Source organism: Oncorhynchus mykiss, chromosome 32 (assembly GCF_013265735.2).
Source record: "Oncorhynchus mykiss isolate Arlee chromosome 32, USDA_OmykA_1.1, whole genome shotgun sequence".
NCBI classification, from domain to species: Eukaryota; Metazoa; Chordata; class Actinopteri; order Salmoniformes; family Salmonidae; genus Oncorhynchus; species Oncorhynchus mykiss.
In genome coordinates, this window is record NC_050572.1 from 36948216 (window position 1) to 36974210 (window position 25995).

General features: G+C 41.7%; 1 protein-coding gene across 3 annotated transcripts in view; it reads left to right on the top strand.

The window, feature by feature from the left end:
- Positions 1-25995, top strand: part of LOC110488401 (sterile alpha motif domain-containing protein 12-like) — a 130036-nt gene that overhangs the window by 9148 nt on the left and 94893 nt on the right. For all 3 annotated transcript variants that reach the window (XM_036971040.1, XM_036971038.1, XM_036971039.1), the window contains exons 3-4: positions 19763-19962; positions 25545-25674. In XM_036971040.1, coding sequence (XP_036826935.1) covers positions 19763-19962; positions 25545-25674 — 330 coding nt within the window. The remainder of the gene's footprint in view (positions 1-19762; positions 19963-25544; positions 25675-25995) is intronic.

Below are 25995 nucleotides of genomic sequence, written 5' to 3' on the forward strand. Positions count from 1 at the left end.
CAAATTCATTTCCAGGCAGTCTACCAAGTTTTATTTCCTCGTATCGTGCTCTGGTTGCCAGGCGAACTCGCTCATTCCACCCACACTGCCACTCAGCCAGGCAGGTACAGAACTGACTGATTATGCGCCGCCAAACCTCACATCGATCGCTGAATCTACATTTGCCCAGTATTTTAATCTTCCCTGACAGGATATTGACATTTATGAATGGGTGAAACTCCACCCACGACCATAGGCCGAGAGGTGAAACGAACTATCTCAGCCCAGACTTACAGTGGCAAGTATCAGTGGGAATTTTTAAACATCCCTCGACTCCGGCCATGTCAACAGACAATCCCCCCCCCCCCCCCCCCCTCAAAACCAAAAAAAACTGACTCTCTGAGAATGAGTGTACAACTGGTAAATTGTTGCTGATATTTCAGTCAAATGTCTAGCTAGCTAGGTAACTCGAGGGCTCTGGCTATTAGTGTCGAACTTCATCCATCTAGTTATCTAGCTAAAGTTGAACGAAGCCTGATCTCAACAGGAGCAGTTGACCGAAATTAAGCTAGCTATAATCAAAAGATGGGCTACTATAAGTTCTCATAACAAAATAAATGTTCTTTATAGAGAGTAGTGAGCCAGACGGGGGTGAGTCAGGCTGCAATGAAGGATGCAAAGGGGAGAGAGGAAGTGTTGAAGCAAGCAGGGAGATAGTATTACAGTGGTTCCCAAACTTGGGTTCCGGGACCAATGTGGGCTCCTCTAAAATGTAAGTGGGTTCCCCTGAGAGAATATTTAATCTTGTCAAACACATGAATAAGTTGTTTCTCTTCAAAAGGGTAAGGAATACATTTTAGAGTCCTCTAAAGGCCTTTTTACACTGTCAGAATTCACTTTCATGTAATGTGTTGGGTCAGCCTGTTGGACCAAATATTTTGTGAAATATAAAGACCATATAAACACAATTTAATATTTTCATGTACGCTAAACAAAAATATAAATGCAAAATGCAAAAGATTGAATTAGTTACAGGTCCTATAAGGAAATCAGTCAACATCATCAGTACTGACTTACCACTCATGTATTAAGTAGTGAAACACTTATTGAGTAGAAGTGGAATGTGTTGCGGGATTCATCCAATGGCATTGAGGAGTATACCACCTCAGTCATCTGCTTCATCAATTAGTGCACCGTGACCGTACATACATATCCCAACCAGAAGCCATGGATTACAGGCAACATCTGCATTGCACGAGAGCACCAGCTGTTCTGAGCAAGACATTTAAACAGGTCAACATTCACAAAAGCTGCGGGGCCAGATGGATTACCAGGATGTATTCACTGACATTTTCAACCGCTCCATGACGGAATCTGTAATACCTACATGTTTCAAACAGGCCACCATAGTCCCTGTGCCCAAGGAAGGGAAGGGAAGGTAACCTGCCTGAATGATTACCGCCCCGTAGCACTCAAGTCGGTAGCCATGAAGTGCTTTGAAAGGCTGGTCATGGCTCACATCAACAGCATCCTCCCGGATACACTAGACCCACTCCAATTCGCATACCGCCCCAACAGATCCACTGATGATGCAATCTCAATCGCACTCCACACTGCCGTTTCCCACCTGGAGAACAACCTCTCCCTCAATGTGAGCAAGACGAAGGATCTGATCGTGGACTACAGGAAAAGGCGGGCCGAACAGGCCCCATTTAACATCAACGGGCTGTAGTGGAGCGGGTCCAGAGTCTCAAGTTCCTTGGTGTCCACATCACCAACACTATCATGGTCCAAACACACCAAGACAGTTGTGACGAGGGCACAACAAAACCTTTTCCCCCTCAGGAGACTGAAAAGATTTGGCATGGGTCCCCAGATCCTCAAAGTTCAACAGCTGCAACAGCGAGAGCATCCTGACCGGTTGCATCACCGCCTGGTATGGTAGATGTTCGGCATCTGACCGTAAGGCACTACAGAGGGTAGTGCATACGGCCCAGTACATCACTGGGACCCAAGCTTCCTGCCATCCAGGACCTATATAATAACCGGTGTCAGAGGAAAGCCCTTGCAATTGTCAGACTCCAGTCACCCAAGTCATGGACTGTTTTTTTTGTTGTTTATTTCCCTCTCTGCTACCTCACGGCAAGCTGTACCGTATTCTCGGACCAAAAGGCTCCTTAACAGCTTCTACCCCCACTGCTGATTCATTGCTGAACAATTAATCAAATGGCCACAGGACTATTTACATTGAACCTCCCCCCCCCCCCCCCCTCCCCCCTCATTTGTTTTCTACACTGCTGCTACTCGCTGTTTATTATCTATGTGTAGTCACTTCCCCCTACCTACTTGTACCTATTACCTCCACTAACCTTTACCCCTGCAACTGACTCGGTACCAGTACTAGAAGTTGACCAATTATGATTTTTCAATACCGATTGTTGTTTTTATTTTTTATGCATGCATGCATACAGTTGAAGTTAGAATTTTACATAAACTTAGGTTGGAATCATTAACTCGTTTTTCAACCTCCACAAATATCTTGTCAACTTATTATGGCTGCAATCCCGATATTGGGATAAGTGTCATCAACAACCGCTGAATAGCATAGCGCTACATACAATAAATATTACTATAAATATTTATATTCATGAAATCACAAGTGCAATATAGGAAAACGCAGCTTAGCCCTTTGTTAATCCACCTGTCATGTCAGATTTTGAAATGATGCTTTACAGCAAAAGCAATCCAAGCGTTTCTGTAAGTTTATCGATCGCACGATAAAACATTAAGTAGCTCGGTCACAAATCAGAAAAGCAATCAAATTAATCGTGTACCTTTTGATCTTTGGATGTTTTCACTCACGAGACTCTCAGTTACACGACAAAAGTTCCTTTTGTTCCATAAAGATTATTTTTAGATCCAAAATACCTCTGTTTGTTTGTCGCGTTATGTTCAGATATCTGGAAAGAGCGGTCACGACAACGCAGACAAATTTCAAATAGTTTCCATAATGTCCACAGAAACATGTCAAACGTTTTTTTATAATCAATCCTCAGGTTGTTTTTAAAAATATATAATCGATAATATATAAACCGCAAATGTCTTTCACAGTAGAAGAGGGAAAAGCAATACCTATCCAAACTCGCGAGCAAAACTCATGTGATCACTTGACGCAATGTTATTGTTCTGGCTCATTTTTCAAAATAAAAGCCTGAAACTGTCTGAAGACTGATACCTTCAGGAAGCGATAGGAAAAGGAATCTGGTTCATATCCCTTTTAAATGGAGCAAAGGGAGGCTATGGAACTTGCCGTTTTCAAAATAGAAGCCACTTCCTGCTTTGATTTTCCTAGGGGTTTTGCCTGCAATGTCAGTTCTGTCATACTCACAGAAAATATTTTGACAGTTTTGGAAACTTTAGAGTTTTCTATCCAATACTAATAATAATTTGCATATATTAGCAACTGAGACTGAGGCGCTGGCCGTTTACAATGGGCACTTTTTCATCCAAGCTACTCAATACTGCCCCTGCAGCCATAAAAAGTTAACCTGATGACGGTTAGGGTTCCCTTTTGGGAACGACCCCTCCCACGTTCAGCTGGAACGTGGCGCATGGAACGCAAAAATATTCTTAGAAATATTTAACCTACACACATTAACAAGTCCAATACCTCAAATGAAAGATAAACACCTTGTTCATCTACCCAGCATGTCAGATTTTTTAAATGTTTTACGGCGAAAACACACCACATATTTATATTAGACCACCACCGAAACGAAGACAAGAGGCAGCCATTTTGTCCCAGAAAATATAAAATTATAAAAGCAGGATTAAAAAATAAATCATTCACTAACCTTTTGAAAATCTTCATCAGATGACAGTAATAGGACATGTTACACAGTACATTTCTTTTTCAATAATATGCCATTTATATCCATAAATGTCCATTTACATTGAATTCATGTTCAGAAAATACTGAAAAATGTCCGCAGAAAATATAGGTAGCGCCGCAAGATAACGTAAATAGACATCATAAACTTTGACTAAATATACATGTTCTACATATAGTTAGAAAGATACACTGCTTCTTTATGCAATCGCTTTGTTACATTTCTTTTTAACGTTACAGAAATCGCTCACTATTCAATATTCTGAGACGGCGCTCAGACATAAGCAATATTTCTCTGCTATGTTGGAGTCAACAGAAACACACAATTTCAGCATAAATATTCCCTTACCTTTTGATGGTCTTCGTTCAGAATGTACTGGAAGGGTTCATACTTACCCAAAACATCGTTTGGTTTCAAGTCTTGTGTCTTTGTATTAGCATCTGCTAACAATATCAGCTGAAATGCACCCAAAATGTCCTCTGGTCCCGAAAAGTTGCGCATCAAAACTTCAAAATTACATATTTAATGTAAACTAAGTGCAGAATCAAGCTTTAGGATGTTCTAAACGTACAAAAAAATTTAAATTCAACCGGTCATTGTTAGTTCTCCTCCGGAGTGCTGGAACAAAGGAATGGATGGGACCAATTCGCGCCCTAACGCACAGGTATTTTCTCACGGCACTCACTCCCATAGGGCCAAAACTTGCGGGATTTGAACGATTAAACGCTCTACTGAATGAGGACATCTAGTGGAAGACATAGAAAGTGTCCCCAGATCCATAGCTGGTTGTGTATGTAAACTTCTGACCTATTGGGAATTTGATGAAAGAAATAAAAGCTGAACTAAATCGCCCGCTACTATTATTCTGACATTTCACATTCGGAAAGTAAAGTGGTGATCCTAACTGGCCTAAAACAATTATGTCAGGAATTGTGAAAAACTGAGTTTAAATGTACTTGGCTAAGGCGTAATGTAAACTTCTGACTTCGTGTGTGTGTTTACACAAACACACAATTACAACAATACTGAATTAACACTTTTTTTAACCTAATATAATACATATAAACAATTTGGTTTAAATAATGCAGAAACACTGTGCTGGAAAAGAAAGTGTAAGTGCTATATGTGCCATGTAAAAATCTAACGTTTAAGTTCCTTGCTCAGAACATATGAAAGCTGGTGGTTCCTTTTAACATGAGTCTTCAATATTCCCAGGTAAGGAGTTTTAGGTTGTAGTTATTATAAGACTATTTCTCTCGATACCATTTTGTATTTAATTTACCTATGACTATTGACTACTTATAGTCACTATAGTATTGCCAGCCTAATCTCGAGAGTTGATAGGCTTGAAGTCATAAACAGTGCTTAGCTTCAAGTATTGCGAATAGCTGCTGGCAATCGCAGGAAATTGCTGTTTGAATGAATGCTTACGAGCCTGCTGCTGCCTACCACCGCTCAGTCAGACTGCTATATCAAATCATAGACTTAATTATAATAAACTCACAGAAATATGAGCCTTAGTTTCCAGATTTGACCATATTAATGACTTATCATTTTGAAAACAAAACGTTTATTCTTTCAGTGAAATATGGAACCGTTCTGTATTTTATCTAACGGGTGGAAACCCTAAGTCTAAATATTGCTGTTACATTGCACAACCTTCAATGTTATGTCATAATTATGGTTAGGTACATTGGTGCAACGATAGTGAATTTTACGTGAATTTTCTTTTGTTAAATCATCACCCGTTTGGCGAAGTAGGCTGTGATTCGATGATAAATTAACAGGCACTGCATTGATTATATGCAACGCAGGACAAGCTTGTTAAACTAGTAATATCATCAACCATGTGTAGTTAACTAGTGATTTTTTTTTCTTCATAAAATAAGTTTAATGCTAGCTAGCAACTTATCTTGGTTCCTTGCTGCACTCGCATAACAGGTGGTCAGCCTGCCATGCAGTCTCCTCATGGATTGCAATGTAATCGGCGTCCAAAAAAGGCTGTTTCAAGTTATGAGAACTTGAAATCGGCCCTAATTAATCGGCCAACCTCCAGCCTAAAGGGGTATTTTTCTGCCACCACAAACTTTTACGCCTTGCCTACATATAGACAAGTGCCCTCTTGAATGACTTCGAGTTGAACCTATGTCTCAGAAGCCAAAACGGGTTGCAACGGCATCTTTATGACGGCAGATTCACGGTCAGATTGCATTTTTTTTTTCATACGCCTTTTAAGCGACCAGATAAAGACTGCTGATTATGTACCCAGATTGACACATTGAACTTTCTAGAGTTTTCCCCTTTAGTTAACACTATCAATGTTTCGCACTACTGTGAGAATCGTACTCGAATTTGAGCACAATTACCACAGTTTCAATGTAACTTACCAAAACTAAACAACTATGGAAGAGCTGAGCAGGGACCCTGGGCATCGTTCTTTTGGTGTTTTTCAGAGTCAGTAGAAAGGCCTCTTTAGTGTCCTAAGTTTTCATAACTGTGACCTTAATTGCCTACTGTCTGTAAGCTGTTAGTGTCTTAACGACCGTTCCACTGGTGCATGTTCATGAATTGTTTATGGTTCATTGAACAAGCATGGGAAACAGTGATTAAACCCTTTACAATGAAGATCTGTGAAGTTATTTGGATTTTTACTAATTATCTTTGAAAGACAGGGTCCTGAAAAAGGGACGTTTCTTTTTTTGCTGAGTTTATTTTTTATTTAAAGTACAAGTGGATAAAAAGGTTAATGTCGAGCCCTACATGTTTTTTCAAAAGTCTCATGGATTGTAGGCCTACATTGAACAACACACATTTGCTGCTACTGTAGGCTGAATGATAGCTGTTCTATTTCCATGTTAAAATATTATGGGATGCATTTTTCACCATTGTTTTTAATGGTAGGCCACTCTGACAGGCCTACATTGATGAAACAGCCACGGTAGCCGATTTGGCCACTTAAAACTTAAAGCAGGTACAGCCTCAGTGTTCAAAGTTAAAGCGCATTTTTCAAATCGTTCAAGTTTGCGCTCAGCAGACCTGATATTTGCTCAGTGCCGACGAGGGAACATTGCCTTCCACCATACCCCGTTCAAAGGCACAGGGTCTTGCCAATTCACCCTCTGAATGACGCATACATAATCCAAGTCTCAAGGTTTCAAAATCCTTCTTAAACTGGTCTCCTCCCCTTCATCTACACTGATTTGAAGTGGATTTAACAAGTGACATCAATAAGGGATCATAGCTTTCCCCTCGATTCACCTGGTCAGTCTGTCATGGAAAGAGAAGGATTTCTTAATGTTTGTACACGCTGTGTAATTGACCCAGTAAACTAATAGTTTGTATTCAAACTCAGGTGCTCCATCATGCAAAAAAGTGAATTCCTTACCAAGACATCTAGCTTGACAGTACCTCAAGATATCTCTCTAACCTCACGCGAAAGATGTCATGGCACAAAAAAATATATTTAATGCAAATATTCTGGAAGTAAGTCTCTGACTTCCTCTGACAGTTCCCGATTTGTGCCCACCGTTATATCAATGACTTTGAAATAGACTCTCTTCCGCGGCTTCAATCACTCCGCAGAATGGGGCTCAGTGAACATGGTTATCCAGAGCTGTGACAAAGCATAAGTACACAGTAGGTTGACTCAATGTATACGTCCCAAATGGCACCCTAATCACATTATAGTGCACTACCTTTGACCAGGGCTCATAAGACTGGTCAGGACTAGTGCACTATAAAGGGAATAGGGTGCCATTTTGGACACGTTCTTTATTCAAAGAAGATTGGAATCATATTCATGACAAAAATAGGTAAGAAAGTAGGACGTTTCTTTACCCTCTAGTATTTCCACTTAGTTTTGCGCTATATTCAAACTGTTAGATACATTGTTTCCCCCCACCCCATTTGGTCTGGTTGAGTTGACAAAAGTCCTAAACAAAGCCACGTGTCCATGAACATTTGTTTATTAGACAAACATGCTCAAGTTAAATCCATGTATGATGATCATGAAGCGTCACTTGTGTCCAAATATTACTTTCACTTTGTTCTTCCAACAACGTGTGAGAAAAGAGCGCAATAGCCACTATAACTGCGACATGAATAGCCTATATCCCCAGTATAGCTCCCGTCTCCCCTAATCTGCATCGGATGCGCTGCTACTCACAACGTTTCAGAGATCAAGTTATGATACCGTTTTGTATTATATCAAATGTTCGCAGTCAAACAACCGATAATAATGCATGACTGTTTGGTCGGGACTGCGTTTCCATCTGCAGCGATCCTCTCCCGGTACGAATTGAACCGAGCCCACCCTTTTCGAGCGAACGGTGGTGCATTGTTTTAGTGCGCTCCCGAGTGTGGACAGTTTTCACAACAGTCCAAACGAACTAAGGGGGTAAATGCACCAGAGTTCGGAAAAACCACACCCTCTTAGAGGTCATTCATGCCCTTGACTGAGTGAATTGATTATTGTGACAGACAGCTAAAAAATGTTTTGCTGATGTTACAGTACACATGGGACACCATAGCAGTTACGTGCTCTCGGTGCCTTGCATCAATTGCATATTTATCAGGTCTAAAATTAGACTGCGTTACATCATCCTTGTATCGCTGTGCGGGAATCTGCCTCAGTACATAGTGTGCGTCAGTGGAAAAAAAGATGCCTTCCAATTGAAATCAAATCAGTAATTGGGAGTTACACAAGCTTAGTGGGAGGAATAGGAGGTTCTCTAATCAGTGACTGACTAAATATAGGCTGTGAATATGAAGACCGTCTTTGTGAAACCATAATGAATCTGGCATGATATCTTATCCATCCTAACTGCTTTTATTGACTACAATATGGCTGAAGCGATTAGTGATGTTGTAATCAAATCAAAAAATGTAATCAAACTGTCACATGCGCCGAATACAGCAAGTGTAGACCTTACCGTAAAATGCTTACTTACAAGCCCATAACCAACCGTGCTGTTCAAGAAAGAGTTAAGAAAATATTTACCAAATAAACAAAAGTAAAAGAAATAACAATGAGGCTATATACAAGGGGTACTGGTTAGATGTAGACCGATTTCATGGTTTCATAGCATTCGGCATTTTTGGATGCCGATTATGGCCGATTACATTGCAATCCACGAGCAGACTGCGTGGCAGGCTGACAACCTGTTACGTGAGGGCAGCTTCAAAAGGACCTTGTGGCTGCAAGGAGCCAAGGTAAGTTGCTAGCTAGCGTTAAACTTATCTTAGAAAAAAACAATCAATCAATCTTAACATAATCACTAGTTAACTACACCTGGTTGATGATATTACTAGTCTAACTAGCTTGTCCTGCGTTGAATATAATCAATGCGGTGCCTGTTAATTTATCAGCAAATCACAGCCTACTTCGCCAAACGGGTGATGATTTAACAAAAGAAAATTTGTGTAAAATTCACGTAAAAAAAGCACTATCATTGCACCAATGTACATAAGCACAAACTTCAATGCCTTTCTTAAAATCAGTACACAAGTATATATTTTTTAAACCTGCATATTTAGTTAAAAGAAATTAATGGTATCAGGCAATATTAACTAGGGGAAATGGTCACTTCTCTTGTGTTCCAGTGCAAGGGTATATGCAGCAGTTTGGGCCGCTTGGCTTGTTGCGAACTGTGTTTCTTCCAAACAAAGACAAATTAATTTGCCAGAATTGTGTGTGTGTGTGTGTGTGTATATATATATATATATATATATATATATATATATATATATATATATATATATATATATATATATATATATATATATATATATATATATATATATATATATATATATATATAACATAACATTGAAGGTTGTGCAATGTAACATAAATATTTAGACTTAGGGTTGCCACCCGTTCGATAAAATACGTAACGGTTCCGTATTTCACTGAAAGAATAAACATTTGTTTTCAAAATGATTTTTCCGGATTTGACCATATTAATGACCAAGGGCTCGTATTCATTCAAACAGCACTTTCCTGCGTTTACCAGCAGCTCTTCGCAATACTTGAATCACAGTGCTGTTTATTGACGTCAAGCCTATCAACTCCCGAGATTAGGCTGGCAATACTAAAGTGCCTATAAGAACATCCATTAGTCAAAGGTAAATGAAATACAAATGGTATAGAGAGAAATAGTCATAATAACTACAACCTAAAATTTCTTAACTGGGAATATTGAAGACTCGTTAAAAGGAACCACCAGCTTTCATATGTTCTCATGTTCTGAGCAAGGAACTTAAGTTTAAGTTCCTTGAACTTCAGCTTTTTTACATGGCTCATATTGCACGTATACTTTCTTCTCCAACACAGTGTTTCTGCATTATTTATTCCAAGTTGAACATGTTTCATTATTTATTTTAGACTAAATTGATTTGATTTATGTATTATATTAAGTTAAAATACGTGTTCATTCAGTATTGTTGTAATTGTCATTTATTATATATTATAGAGAAAAAAAAATCTGCCGATTTTAATGTAATAATCCTAATCGGTCAACCTCCTAATTTAGGTTTATCATACCTGCTGAAGCCCCAAAGCTTACTTTTCTGTCACAATTGTTTTTGGCACTTTTTTGTTTTGTTGCCGTTGCTAAATTGGGAATGTTGTGCCGTTCTGGGAGTGTTGTGTTCTGCTGAAATATTAAACACTGTCCTTATGCTCCGACTCGAGCATATCATGTATTTTTGTGTAGATCAGATCCTAGACCTTGTCAGTACTGTCAGGCACATGGTTAACAGCATCAAGGTTGTTTGTGAGTACTCTAATACAGTGCATTCAGAAACTATTCAGACCCCTTGACTTTTTCCACATTTTGTTAGGTTACAGCCTTATTGAAAAATTGATTAAATAGTTTTTTTCCCCCTCAGTCTACACACAATACCCCATAATGACAAAGCAAAAACAGGTTTTTAGATTTTGTTTTGCAAATATATTTTAAAAATATATATATATTTTACATAAGTATTCAGACCCTTTTCTCAGTACTTTGTTGAAGCACCTTTGGCAGCGATTAAGGCCTTGTCTTCTTGGGTATGACGCTACAAGCTTGGCACACCTGTAATTGGGGAGTTTCTCTCATTCTTCTCTGCAGATCCTCTCAAGCTCTGTCAGATTGGATGGAGAGCTTCGCTGCACAGCTATTTTCAGGTCTCTACAGAGATGTTTGATCGGATTCAAGTCCGGGCTCTGGACAAGAGACTTGTCCCGAAGCAACTCCTGCATTGTATTGTATTGGCTGTGTGGTTAGGGTCGTTGTCCTGTTGGAAAGTGAACCTTCGCCCCAGTCTGAGGTCCTGAGTGCTGGAGCAGGTTTTTATAAAGGTTATTTTACTTTGCTCCGTTCATCTTTACCTTGATCTTGACTAGTCGCCTAGTCCCTGCCGCTGAAAAACATCCCCACAGCATGATACTGCCCCCACCATCCTTCACCGTAGGGATGGTATTGGGCAAGTGATGAGCGGTGCCTGGTTTCCTCCAGATGCGACGCTTGGCATTCAGGCCAAAGAGTTGTTGGAGCCAACTCATGTATTGCAAGGTTGTATATGACCTATGTGGACAGAATTGACCTATGAATCTTAATGCGCTAATTACCTATACGGTAACAATATTGACTCATGCCTGAACTTTGCAGCAGCTGAGTTGACACCTCAATCCTGTAGTGACAAAGCTAAGCCATGCATGCCAAGGCCCTGTTAGCTGCGATGACTAAATGCATCTCAATGCAAGCAGCACAGTTGACCTATAAATCTTGAGGCCCTGTACAAACAGCCTGTGGCAAAGAACTAGGCCAGAGCAACCTGGCGCGACCGAAGTAGAGTAGCTGGCATCTGGCATCTATCTAGGAGGGTAAATCCATTTATATTAAATTACATTTTGACAGCCCTCTTTTGATTTGAACTAAACCTTCCATACATATTTGCCTATTGTAGAAGTTCTCCGAAAGTGACTTTTTGGACCTGAATGCCGAAACATTCAAGATGCTCAAAGATGACCTAATTTTGCATACCCCACCATACCATGAGACATCCATGTCTTCATCACTGGAAAAGATAAACGGTTGAGATTGATATAATTTAAGAGGTTACAAACAGGGTTATCAAACTATTTTATAATTTCTACGTTTCATAATTTCTCCATTCTTTGTTTTTGCAAATTTTCTATATTGTAGAATAATAGTGAAAACAAGCTACGAAATAACACACATGAATCATGTCGTAACCCAAAGTGTTAGAAAATATATTTTGATTTGTTTGTTTGAGATTCTTCAAATCACCACCCCTTTGCCTTGATGACAGCTTTGCACACTCTTGGCATTCTCTCAACCAGCTTCACCTGGAATGCTTTTGCAACAGTCTTGAAGGAGTTCCCACATATGCTGAGTACTTGTTAGCTGCTTTAACTTCACTCTGCGGTCCAACTCATCCCAAACCATCTCAATTGGGTTGAGGTCGGGTGATTGTGGAGGCCAGGTCATCTTATGCAGCACTCCATCAAACTCCTTATTGGTAAAATAGCCCTTTCACAGCCTGGAGGTGTGTTGGGTCATTGTCCTGTTGAAAACAAATGATAGTCCCACTAAGCGCAAACCAGAAAGGATGGCGTATCGCTGCAGAATGCTGTGGTAGCCATGCGTGTTAAGTGTGCCTTGAATTCTAAATGAATCATGCAATTTCTGAGGCTGGTACTGTAACTCTAATGAACTTATCCTCTGCAGCAGAGGTAACTCAGGGTCTTACATTCCTGTGGCAGTCCTCATGAGAGCCAGTTTCATCATGGCACTTGATGGGTTTTTGCCACTGCACTTGGAAGACAATTTCAAGTTCTTAATTTTCCGCATTGACTGACCTTCATGTGTTACTTTAACGTTTGAGACAACATGCTCTAGCATACAGGGTGGGTGTCATATTTTGGCTGCTAAATGCACTAAAATGGGAATCAAATGTTCATTTCAACTTTCAAATTGTACCACAAAGATGGCGATCCACACATCAGAGAATGTTGAATTGAATGGGAATATCTGTTTTTAAATTATACTGTTAATCTTCCATAGGAAACCTATTGAAATCATAGAAATATATGTAATTCAATTTCAATGCTGTACCAGTTAAATTGCAGTGGTCAGAAGGGTTTGGTCCATTCTATGAATTCGATTTCTATGATTTTAAAATGACACCCACACTGTATTCAAGAGTGGGTGGGCCTGGCTGCCAAGTGGGTGGGCCTATGCCCACACATGGCTGCACCTCTACAGTCATGGCCAAAAGTTTTGAGAATGACACAAATATTAATTTTCACAAAGTCTGCTGCCTCAGTTTGTATGATGGCAATTTGCATATACTCCAGAATGTTTTGAGTGATCAGATGAATTGCAATTAATTGCAAAGTCCTTATTTGCCATGCAAATGAACTGAATCTTAAACATTTCCACTGAATTTCAGCCCTGCCACAAAAGGACCAGCTGACATGTCAGTGATTCTCTCGTTATCACAGGTGTGAGTGTTGACGAGGACAAGGCTGGAGATCACTCTGTCATGCTGATTGAGTTCGAATAACAGACTGGAAGCTTCAAAAGGAGGGAGTCATTGCTTGGAATCATTGTTCTTCATCTGTCAATCATGGTTACCTGCAAAGAAACACGTGCCGTCAGTCAGTTTGGTGACGAACAATGCCTTTTCCAGCATGATGGAGCACCTTGCCATTAGGCAAAAGTGATAACTAAGTGGCTCGGGTAACAAAACATCAATATTTTGGGTCCATGGCCAGGAAACTCCCCAGACCTTAATCCCATTGAGAACTTGTGGTCAATCCTCAAGAGGCGGGTGGACAAATAAAACCCAAATAAAAGTATCGATTATGCAAGAATGGGCTGCCATCAGTCAGGATGTGGCCCAGAAAGGAATTGACGGCATGCCAGGGCGGATTGCGGAGGTCTTGAAAAAGAAGGGTCAACACTTTAAATATTGACTCTATGCATCAACTTCATGTAATTGTCAATAAAAGCCTTTGACACTTAGGAAACACTTGTTACTATGGAATACTGAAGTATAATTACATCTGACAAAAATTTCTAAAGACACTGAAGCAGCCAACTTTGTGAAAATTAATGTCATTCTCAAAATGTTGGCCACGACTGTACAGTCATGTGAAATCCATAGATTTATGGATTTGAATGATTTCAATTAACTGATTTCCTTTTGGACTGTAACTCAGTCTTTTTGAAATTGTTGCATTTTTATATTTTTTTGTTCAGTATAGTAACCGAGACGACCTACTCACCTCTGCTGTTGTGACGAAGTTGACCCATGCATTTCAATGCCCCGTTGGCTGAGATTACCTATGCATCTCAAAGCTGAGCTAGCCATGACAAAGTATTGATAGAGAGAGTCCCCGTCCACTCATTGGCTTAGTCAATGAGTCACCTGAGGTGAAGATCCCCATATGCTACAACGAGCTCCTTTTCCGCTCAAAGATGTTCCAATTACTACTTTAGGCACGCGTGTAACAAGGATCTGACTTTGCCTTCCCCCTGCTGATGGAAAATGTGCTATTGAAAGTCCTTAGGGTAGTCAGTTGTGGAGACTCACTTATGCTTTATACTTTTTTGGAGAGATTAGGAGACTTTTTTTTTTTCTGACTGTGCATGCATAAATATATGACAGAGTGAACCACAGATGGAGGATGCTAAAAGACTGCATGCAAATATACAACACCCATTACCCACACTCTGTCGGTCCATAAAATCCCCAAAATAGTTGTTTGCTTCCAGAGCATCTACAGAGAAGTAAAGATGATTTTTCTGCAGCTTATGAAAATGCTTATTTGTGGTTAGCGATCAAAGCTACTGTTTTTTTTAAAAAGATCAGCATATAAAAGTGAGTCTATGGAGCCCCTCCCCCATGGGTGAAAGAGCGAAAGCTCACCCCCCTGTACGCCCCCTAGCGGATCACTAATTAACTTCACCTTTGGGGAAATGTCCTGGGAGTTGGCGGCTGAGGCCCCTAATGTAGGGTACAGGGCTCCAGTCAGCTAGTCTTTCTCCAGGCCTGGTTTCTGGTTCATAGTGTATGCACATACTCTGCTCTACTTGGAGGGTGAAGCCGGAGTGCCACGGCGACCAGCTCACACTGAGCAAACTTCACTTCTGATTATATCGGCTTCACTTTAGATCTGTTGGCCCAGATATGGCTCTGGATGCCTGTGTAGGGAAAATAGAACTAGTATTTTAAAAAATGTATTTATAGTACAAATGGACTTTTAATAGCCTACTTGTGCTTCCACAACCTTTACCACCTTGTTTACCCCTTGTTCCAATCCAAACTTTGATGTTGGATTGCATGGATGCTGATCTCAAATCAAATCCAAGTTTATTTGTCACTTGCGCCGAATACAACAGGTGAAATGCTTACAGTGCCTTGCGAAAGTATTCGGCCCCCTTGAACTTTGCGACCTTTTGCCACATTTCAGGCTTCAAACATAAAGATATAAAACTGTATTTTTTTGTGAAGAATCAACAACAAGTGGGACACAATCATGAAGTGGAACGACCTTTATTGGATATTTCAAACTTTTTTAACAAATCAAAAACTGAAAAATTGGGCGTGCAAAATTATTCAGCCCCTTTACTTTCAGTGCAGCAAACTCTCTCCAGAAGTTCAGTGAGGATCTCTGAATGATCCAATGTTGACCTAAATGACTAATGATGATAAATACAATCCACCTGTGTGTAATCAAGTCTCCGTATAAATGCACCTGCACTGTGATAGTCTCAGAGGTCCGTCAAAAGCGCAGAGAGCATCATGAAGAACAAGGAACATACCAGGCAGGTCCGAGATACTGTTGTGAAGAAGTTTAAAGCCGGATTTGGATACAAAAAGATTTCCCAAGCTTTAAACATCCCAAGGAGCACTGTGCAAGCGATAATATTGAAATGGAAGGAGTATCAGACCACTGCAAATCTACCAAGACCTGGCCGTCCCTCTAAACTTTCAGCTCATACAAGGAGAAGACTGATCAGAGATGCAGCCAAGAGGCCCATGATCACTCTGGATGAACTGCAGAGATCTACAGCTGAGGTGGGAGACTCTGTCCATAGGACAACAATCAGTCGTATATTGCACAAATCTGGCCTTTATGGAAGAGTGGCAAGAAAGCCATTTCTTAAAGATATCCATAAAAAGTGTCGTTTAAAGTTTGCCACAAGCCACCTGGGAGACACACCAAACAAGTGGAAGAAGGTGCTCTGGTCAGATGAAACCAAAATTGAACTTTTTGGCAACAATGCAAAACGTTATGTTTGGCGTAAAAGCAACACAGCTGAACACACCATCCCCACTGTCAAACATGGTGGTGGCAGCATCATGGTTTGGGCCTGCTTTTCTTCAGCAGGGACAGGGAAGATGGTTAAAATTGATGGGAAGATGGATGGAGCCAAATAGAGGACCTTTCTGGAAGAACCTGATGGAGTCTGCAAAAGACCTGAGACTGGGACAGAGATTTGTCTTCCAACAAGACAATGATCCAAAACATAAAGCAAAATCTACAATGGAATGGTTCAAAAATAAACATATCCAGGTGTTAGACTGGCCAAGTCAAAGTCCAGACCTGAATCCAATCGAGAATCTGTGGAAAGAACTGAAAACTGCTGTTCACAAATGCTCTCCATCCAACCTCACTGAGCTCGAGCTGTTTTGCAAGGAGGAATGGGAAAAAATGTCAGTCTCTCGATGTGCAAAACTGATAGAGATATACCCCAAGCGACTTACAGCTGTAATCGCAGCAAAAGGTGGCGCTACAAAGTATTAACTTAAGGGGGCTGAATAATTTTGCACGCCCAATTTTTCAGTTTTTGATTTGTTAAAAAAGTTTGAAATATCCAATAAATGTCGTTCCACTTCATGATTGTGTCCCACTTGTTGTTGATTCTTCACAAAAAAATACAGTTTTATATCTTTGTTTGAAGCCTGAAATGTGGCAAAAGGTCGCAAAGTTCAAGGGGGCCGAATACTTTCGCAAGGCACTGTACTTACAGGCTCTAACCAATAGTGCAAAAAAGGTTTCCGGTGAACAATGGGTAAGTAAAGAAATAAAACAACAGTAAAAAGACAGGCTATATTACAGTAGCGAGGCTATAAAAGTACCGAGGCTACATACAGACACCGGTTAGTCAGGCTGATTTGAGGTAGTATGTAGATATGGTTAAAGTGACTGCATATATGATGAACAGAGAGTAGCAGCAGCGTAAAAAGAAGGGTTGGGGGGGGGGGGGGGGGGGGGGGGGGGGGGGGGCATGCAAATTGTCCAGGTAGCCATTTGTTTACCTGTTCAGGAGTCTTATGGGGGTCAAAACTGTTGAAGTCTTTTTGTCCTAGACTTGGCACTCCGGTACCGCTTGACATGCGGTAGTAGAGAGAACAGTCTATGACTGGGGTGGCTGGGGTCTTTGACAATTTTTAGGGCCTTCCTCTGACACTGCCTGGTGTAGAAGTCCTGGATGGCAGGCAGCTTAGCCCCAGTGATGTGCTGGACCGTACACACTACCCTCTGTAGTGCCTTGCGGTCAGAGGCCGAGCAATTGCCAGGCAGGATGCTCTCGATGTTGCAGCTGTAGAACCTTTTTGAGGATCTCAGGACCTGGGGGCTTCATGGATGATCTGGGAGCTTCATGGAGCCTGACTTTTAAAAAAACATCTGAGGGAAAGTATAATGCTCATCATTGTATATCTTTAAGGGAAATTTGAGATGGAAGTTGACTTAAAATCAGGGTCTATGCTCACCCCGTCCTTAGCTCTCTTCTATTACTTTGTACTATACACGGAGCTAAAATAAGTAAAGAAACCCCCCCCCCCCCCAAGATTATGTTGTGGAAACTATACCATTACAACAGCGTGATATGAGTCTATATACAGGTGATAAAACATAATTATACAGGGCTGCTATTTTGTAACACTCGTACGACCTTCGGATTCATGACCAACCTTTGTCCTTCCAAAGACCACTGATACAGTAATTCCAATTGGCAAGATGGTGGTTCTATGCGTTTCTTTGCTCCCTTTCCCTGTCATTGACTCGGCCTCATTGAGAGAAAAAAGGAGGGGGGGGGGGGGGGAGCAGACGGCTGCGGCTCTCTTCCATCACCATTTGCGCATGTCGGAGAGGAAAGGAGTGGGGGTGAACGTTCTGGACTATTGCAGGAAAAAAAAAAATCATTTTCCTCAACCCCCACCTACCCCACTGAGCCCTCTTCCTCAACAGGACAGAGAGCCAGGCAACTCCATCTTTCCCGCTCCTTTCATCCCTCCCCTCTATCCATTTTCTCTCTCGTTCAATAGATTTCCATATTGCTGTACAGATTTAACATAATTCACTGCTGCTCCAGAATGGTTGAACACCAGTCCTACAATGCGTTACGATACATAGAGGGGGAGCGCAAAAGAACGAGCGAGGCGACAAGCGCGCAGGAGGATAGCTAGCTCTGTGCCATGCATCCTAAATTGCCTTTGGTTAAAACATGGCCCTCGTGTACATGTGTATTGCCCTTTTCTATTTAAAGGGGAATGCATCATGGTTTCTGCCTAGTTTCAGCTTGAAACTGAAACTACACCAGATGTCTGGTAATCACCAAGTCTTGTCAACTGCTATTGATAATGAAGTGGCATTGTAAGTGTTCAATAGAGTTCAGGTCACATGTATTGCTGCGATTCAGTTTTTTTTAATAGTTTACTATTGCAAGGATTTAACTGCCTCGGGTTCATGTCTGGCTGTCTAATTTTCATTTTATTTCAATCAGCTCAAATTTGAAACAAACACTTCTCTCATATTTGAATGATTTATTAGTTAGTCTTGTAGCCTATAATTGTCCGTCAAATCAAGCAGGACGTTGTCCAGTAACCCTTCGTGGTAATCTCTGCTGTATGTTGTGGTGCCATCAAGAAGTAGACTGAGGTGGTAGAGCATCAGGATCAGAAGGGCGTCTCGCCGCCTTTTACTCTACTAGGAGGGAAAACAGCTTTTTAAAAAAACAACTAATTTGAGTTTTTCCTTATTGGGTTTCCTGTAATCTCTCGGTAACAGCTGCCTAAACTTGTTCTGGGCCACTATCTGCCACCTGGCATCGTGCCAACATGACTTACATCAGGGTCAGATTTATGGACGTGTCTTTTTAATCTCCCCGCAATGCAAATTTGCCTGTCGCAGGAAATTAATGGAAATCATTAGAAGTTATTATGCACTTGTGTAGTTTGTGTACCCTCAAACAAATAGTGTGGGGTTAGACTGGGTCAGAGTTTTGCCGCCAAAATTGTGTTTAAAAAATATATATATATATATATATTGAAAGGGATCATAGTCGGGAAAACCGTTATAATCTTTGACCTCAAACATAAGGTTGCGTTTTATTGGTTTTGGATCATTTTCAAAAGCCTGATGGATGGTAAAACTACTTTAGTCTACCATGGTAACTCCTGTCAGTACTTTCTGTTTTCTGACGTCAAATAGTGCCTGCGATCTACTTTTATCAATATGTGTGATTATGTCATGATTGTCAGTGTTATAAAAGCTTTACACAAATGTTAGGGCTAATTGTTGAATCTTTTCCAAGGAAGATAGTGTTGGCCACTCTATCAAATTGTTATGTACCGCCCTCTAGTGATGTTCTTATAGTAGAACATGCATCAAGAACTCAAAAACGTGGTAACACTGGTACCTTTGCTACTGGTATTCAAGTACTTACTTTTCCATTGTTTTATTTTTTTATTTGTTGCATTTCTGAACTATTACCAACCAGCAAGATGGTTGGTACACACATCTATACTGTACAAATGCATGTCATATAGTTTAACTTTGTCCGTCCCCTCCCCATTTATCCCTGCAGCTGTCCACTGCAACCTGAGCCAGAATGGGATCGACCACCAGATGATGTGCCCGGACGACGTGACCTCGCACCTGGAGGAGCAGCCCCTAGACCAAGGCGCCGTGCTGGACGACGACAGCCCCACCTATCAGGACGTGAGCCCCGGGTACCAGCGCCACTCCCTGCCCCAGCGCTCCGTCTCCGAGTCAGAACTCTCCCGGGTAAGAACAGGGGGACTTCAATGTAGCCTTTCTCAACCCAGTCATTCCATATATTTTATGTATCATAACCCTAGCACAACTGATTCAAATGGCTGATTAGTTGACTAGTTTCAGGTGTACAAGGTGTTGGAGCACATCAAATATATGGTACAGCTGGTGTGAAAGTCTGCTCTAACGAATGACAGGATGGGTACCAGGCTGGGGTGACCACTCGTACCACGATCATTGGTCTGTAATAGATTTGTAGGTTAATTTTGGGATATTAGTAACAGGTCCTGCCCTTTTGCTGTACGGTTGCACATTTTTACAGACTTTCAAGAATGTAATTCTAACCAATTTTAATTGCCCATCTTGATTATAATAATTACTTCCTTACTGCACACTTTCTGGCACCTAACCATTGCGGTCTTTCGACAGCCCTTATTCAATGTTTCCTGAGAACTATTTACTTAGATTAAAGGTTGTCGTCAGTGGAGATTTGTTTTTATTTCCTCTCCAAAAATAGCATCCTGTCGAGGCAACGGACCGGACATTTCCTCCTCTTTCCGCCTCTGTCTCTGAAGGGAGATGAGAAAGAAAATGACAGATAATTATCTGGCTAACTGGAACTGCTTTCACCCAGACAATATGTCCTTCGAGAAGCTCCACGTAGCTACGCCTTTGATTGGAAAAACTAGGATGCTTTTTGTCTCACTGCGTGGCGCAGGCCTTCTATGTTCCTACAGTATACAAGTGAGAGTGATAAACCACCATGTAGGTTAATTTGAAAAAGAATGTCATGACTGCATGGACTCCTCATTAGAAACCAATAGGAGTAATGTTAGGATGTCTTATTGCCAAACTATTTTCAACCATGCACGTTGTACAGTTTCCGTCTGTTGAGTTCATGACTTCGATCCCCTTTTAACACTACTGAGCCAAGCTGTACTGCTCTGGCCAGACTACACATACCTCTAGTTGCTGGAACATGTTTGAAAATAAAATGTCAGAGCCAGCACAGTAAGGTGCAGTTCAGCTAAGCAACCGCATCGACTGAAAGCATGACCTGGTAGAGCGTGGTGCTTGCAATGCCAGCATAGTGGGTTCTATTCCCGGGATCACGCAGCTGTAAAATGTATGCGCACATGACTGTAAGCTGCTTTGGATAAAAGTGTCTACTAAATGGCATGTGTTATCTACTGAACAAAATATAAACGCAACATGAAACAATTTTTATGATTTTACTGAGTTACAGTTCATATAAGGAAATCGGTCAATTGAAATGAATTCATTAGGCCCTAATCTATGGATTTGACAACTCTGCATGGGTGCTGCCATGACTGGGCTCCCCAGTGGGTGAGCCTATGACCTCCCAGGCCCACCCTTGGCAGCGCCCATGCAGAGTCGCGAAATCTATAGATGAATAATGATGAATTTATTTCAAACGACCGATTTCCTTTATATGAACAGCAAATCAGAATCAGTTTTTCCCCACGAAAGGTCTTTATGACAGCCAGAAATATTCCTCCGATGATCCCGCAGGTGACGAAGCTGGATGTGGAGAGCTGGCATGGTTACACATGGTCTGCGGTTGTGAGGCCAGGTGGACGTACTGCCAAATTCTCTTAAATGACGAAGGCGGTTTGTGGTAGAGAAATTAACATTACATTCTCTGGCAACAGCTCTGGTGGACATTCCTGCAGTCAGCATGCCAATTGCACACGAGACATCTGTGGCATTGTGTTGCGTGACAAAACTGCACATTTTAGAGTGGCCTTTTATTGTCCCCCGCACAAGGTAATGATCATGCTGTATTCTTAAAAAAAAAAAACGTTTGACCCCTTTTTCTAGTTAGTCTTGTCCCATCGCTGCAACTCCCGTAGGGACTCGGGAGAGTCGAAGGTCGAGAGCCATGCATCTTACGAAACACGACCCTGCCACGCTGCACTGCTTCTTGACACACTGCTCGCTTAACCCGGAAGCCAGCCGCACCCAATGTGTTGCAGGAAACACCGTACAACTGGTGACCGTGTCAGCGTGCATACACCCGGCCCGCCACAGGAGTCGCTAGAGAGATATGCGACAAGGGAATCCCGGCCGGCCAAACCTTCCCCTGACCCGGACAATGCTGGGCCAATTGTGTGTCGCCTCGTGGGTCACCCATTAAAAGCCAGTGTTGTGTATGTTCTTTCTTTGTGTCCCAATAGTCTGTTTCCGCACTGCTTGTAAATCCAATACGTGTGTGAGGGGTATATATTATGTATAACCTACCTAAAAAGAGATTGCTATGTGCACAGGTAAGATCAGGAATATTGCCTCTGCGTATTGAAACAGGTCAGATCAGGAATATTGCCTCTGCGTATTGAAACAGGTCAGATCAGGAATATTGTCTCTGTGTATTGAAACAGGTCATGTCTACCTATAATTAAATTGAAAAAATATTGTGTGTGTGTAGGCTTGTCTACCATATGAATCCTCTCTTTGTGTCAGACTGGGTTCAAGTGACTTTTGTTTATTTGTATGTATCTGGTGTACATTATTTTACTGCTCTATGGGTGTAATTATTGTTTGGATAACCTTATTAACTATTATGTATAGATTAATTTTTTTATTTAAAAAATCGCTGAGGCGCAATGCAGAAAACGCCGGAAGAATGATCATTTAATTACCATAGTGAATTATTGTAATGTTTGTTTCAATTAATCCCATAAGGGTTGGTTTGCCAATTCTCGATTTGACACGAAAATAAAATGTAATTCGTTCCAATTTCAACCCGGAAGCGTCTTTAAAATGGTTATTAATTTACGTAGCTTGTTATTTCTCCCTTGCCGCACGGCCTACCGTCCACATATAGAGACAGCCTAGCCTGATTTATCCCCGCAATGAAATTGAATAATTAGCGACTTTTCTGCGCCTTTGAGCTTTCGGGGAGAGAGAAACTATGGGCCCAATGCCGCAATGCCGAACTAGGTCATTGAGCTACGGAGGGGATAGGGAGGGAACGAGACGGGCTCAATGTCTCAAATACACACTTATTCGGTCAGCGTGACGCTAATCGTTATTCCCTCATCACTGAGGAAATAATTGTGTACTGTATCAATGGAATGATGCGGTGTGGTCATTTATTCGCTAGGTGGCGCTGTATGTTTGAGAATGCCAGAGCTGTTTACTGCCCTACCAAGGAAAAGAGCAGTAACTGCTTATAGAGTGAAACTGAGAAATTACTTTATTGTCCAGCCAAATGAATTGTAAGCACAATCATTGGAGATCTGTTGTCATACTATGAGGTTATTTTAATTGTATTAATATTGACCCTGACCTCTGACTAGACGGCAGGTACTGCCTTCTTGCTTGATACAACCACTGGTTTCCATGCTGATTTAAAAAAATATTTTTTTACACAAACTTGTTAATGTATTTATTTGTGGCTGTCAGTGTCATATAGTTTGCTTCTTGTATCAGCAAAGATGCATAATACCAAGGTAAACTGTAGACACTGCAGCCTAAAGCTCAGTGAAACCAAGGTAATTGACAGTAACTGAAGTTCGTGATGGCAGTTAGTGCAAACATGACCCCCCCCCCCACACACACACACACTCGCACACATTTTCTATGCAACACAATGGAGTCAGGATATATGTCGACATGATAAAGCATGTAGTTGAGTATAAAAAAAGTATACTCATTTTTGACCAAATGCACGGTTGCTGCTCCTTTGCTTAGTAGGGCAGTTTAGTGTACTTACTAGGCTACACATGGTAGTGGAGCTATGCCAACACTACGAGAACCCCTGAAATGCCTTTACATTATTGTAATAATGGTATTACTTTAAATGAATGTAAGTCATTTATTAACCACCTGTAAGGCTTTTAGTATCCTACTCATTACACCTGGTAGTAGTCTGTGTGTTGCTGTGGGTGTACTGTATGTTTCAACTTTGGCTTTGTGGGTTGAAATTCTCTTATTTGTTTTGTTTTTGAAGTTGTCCTTGCTCTGTTGCTAAGGTAACATGAGAAACACCTGAAATGCATATTGTGTTTTTAAATATGCCAAGGACAGATTGACTGTGTTGTGTTTGCGAGCGTGTGCACACAGGCATATTCTCACTTAGAAATGAAGCTAGCTTTTTCTCGCGTCGCACACCAGCGCTGTCACTCAAGTCTCTAATTGGCTCGGTCTCAAGCGCATTTATTTGGACTTTTCCTTTCCTCTTTCTATTTCCTCTCTCTCTCTCGCTCTCTTTCTTTCTCTCTTACGTTCCATGGCTGGCGGGCATAGCCTCACACAATGTTATAGTCCCAGAAACACTGCTCTGTGCTACATTACAGTACGATGTCATATTGACTCAGGAACTGTTGCAGTTCCCACCAAGCTCACCATGGGCAGTTCACATTACATACACTCGCCCCTGAGCAGTAGTGAGCAAAGCCTCTGACTTAATCCCTCTCTCCTGTCATCTATCGATCCTCCTTCCAGCCTTGTCCCTTCTCTTTAACCCTCTCTGTCACACGCACACCATACTTGTGTGTACATACACGTGTGTGTGTGTGTGTGTGTACATATGCCCCGTCTCGCTCTCTCGCTCTCCATTCCTCCTTACTGGCTCATCATGGTAGTGTTTCTGGATAAGCCATCCAGAACGACACTAGCTCCTTCCCCTTCCTGCACTGTACTCTATCATACGCCCCAGGCTGCCAGTCAGAGTTAATTAGTGCTGAGCTGTATTTAATGGTTAACGTGGGATTTTGTTGCCCCTCAGCGGAGGTCTCCTATCGCTCGCTTCCTTACCTGCAGATTCAGCGTCTCTGTGGCCTGCCAAAGCAGTCATGTCGGTCGTCTGTCTGTACTCTAACTATGCTTGGCACGTGGAGAATTACGGTCTTCCCCGGTGGTGCTCTCTCTATATCTGTCTCGCTTCCCTGTCTCTCTCTAGTCAGTCAGGTATAGACAGACAGGGCAATGCTGTGGGTACTGTGTTGTTATGCTAGCCTAGATGGAGGCATGTTTTATCGCTGTGCCGCACAGCGAGCCGCCGCTAACTGGAGTGGGAGGGAGATGGGAGGAAGGGGGTGGCTCTGTAATTTTAGTAGCCCCTCAATCAAAAGGAAGCGACGCCAGCACTTTAGCTACAGTGGCGGGTTGTTCAGCGGGACGCAGACTGAATGCCTGTGGGATTAGGCAACATAACTATCCACCTGGCTGCATGTTGTTGTCGGATCAAATTAACTACAGTATGTCCTCTTTGGTCCGATTTTAAATAGTACTATACCATGATTCCATTTAGTGCTGCTTGTGTAACATACGTTATCTGCTCATGACCATATCCGTAGACATTGCTATATCATTGGCATGGACTGTAATTCCTAACCCTAGGCATACATAGTTCATAGGCTAGCTACTCTTGTGTACTGCTGTCTATTACTGACATGCTGATCATCCATGAGGATGAAACAAATGGCCCTTGCAGATAAGTATTGGTTGGTATTGTTTGTGTATGCACTGTATAGGTAGTCTCGTGTGTTACTGGTATAGTGTATTAATGCATACTGTATGTGCCATCAATATTGGACTTAAGTCATCTGTTGTCTTTCCCCTCCATGCAGCCGGGGAATGTAAAGCTGTCCAAGCCAGTGGTCCTGTGGACCCAGCAGGACGTGTGCAAGTGGCTGAAGAAGCACTGCCCCAAGCAGCACCAGATCTACAGTGACTCCTTCAAGCAGCATGACATCACAGGTGCGCCAGCCAAAGCCCGAATATCTGCTGTCGCAGTTCCCGTCATGTCAATCATACCCTCCTCCAACGAGCCCCTCGGCAAGGTCACACCCGCCCACCCGCTAACAACCCACCTGCCGCATAATGGCGAGACGGCTAATTGCCACGCACTCAACCTCTCGGCACACGACTGATTTACATGACAATGTTTGTTTATTTGTGAGGTACTGACGCCCTCTCGACTCGCCGTGACTGGCGAAATTGAGCACTTCATCCATGATGCACTTACGCCACAAGGAAACGGAGATGGCTGGGGCTTTGTTCTGAACCAGAGCACACTGC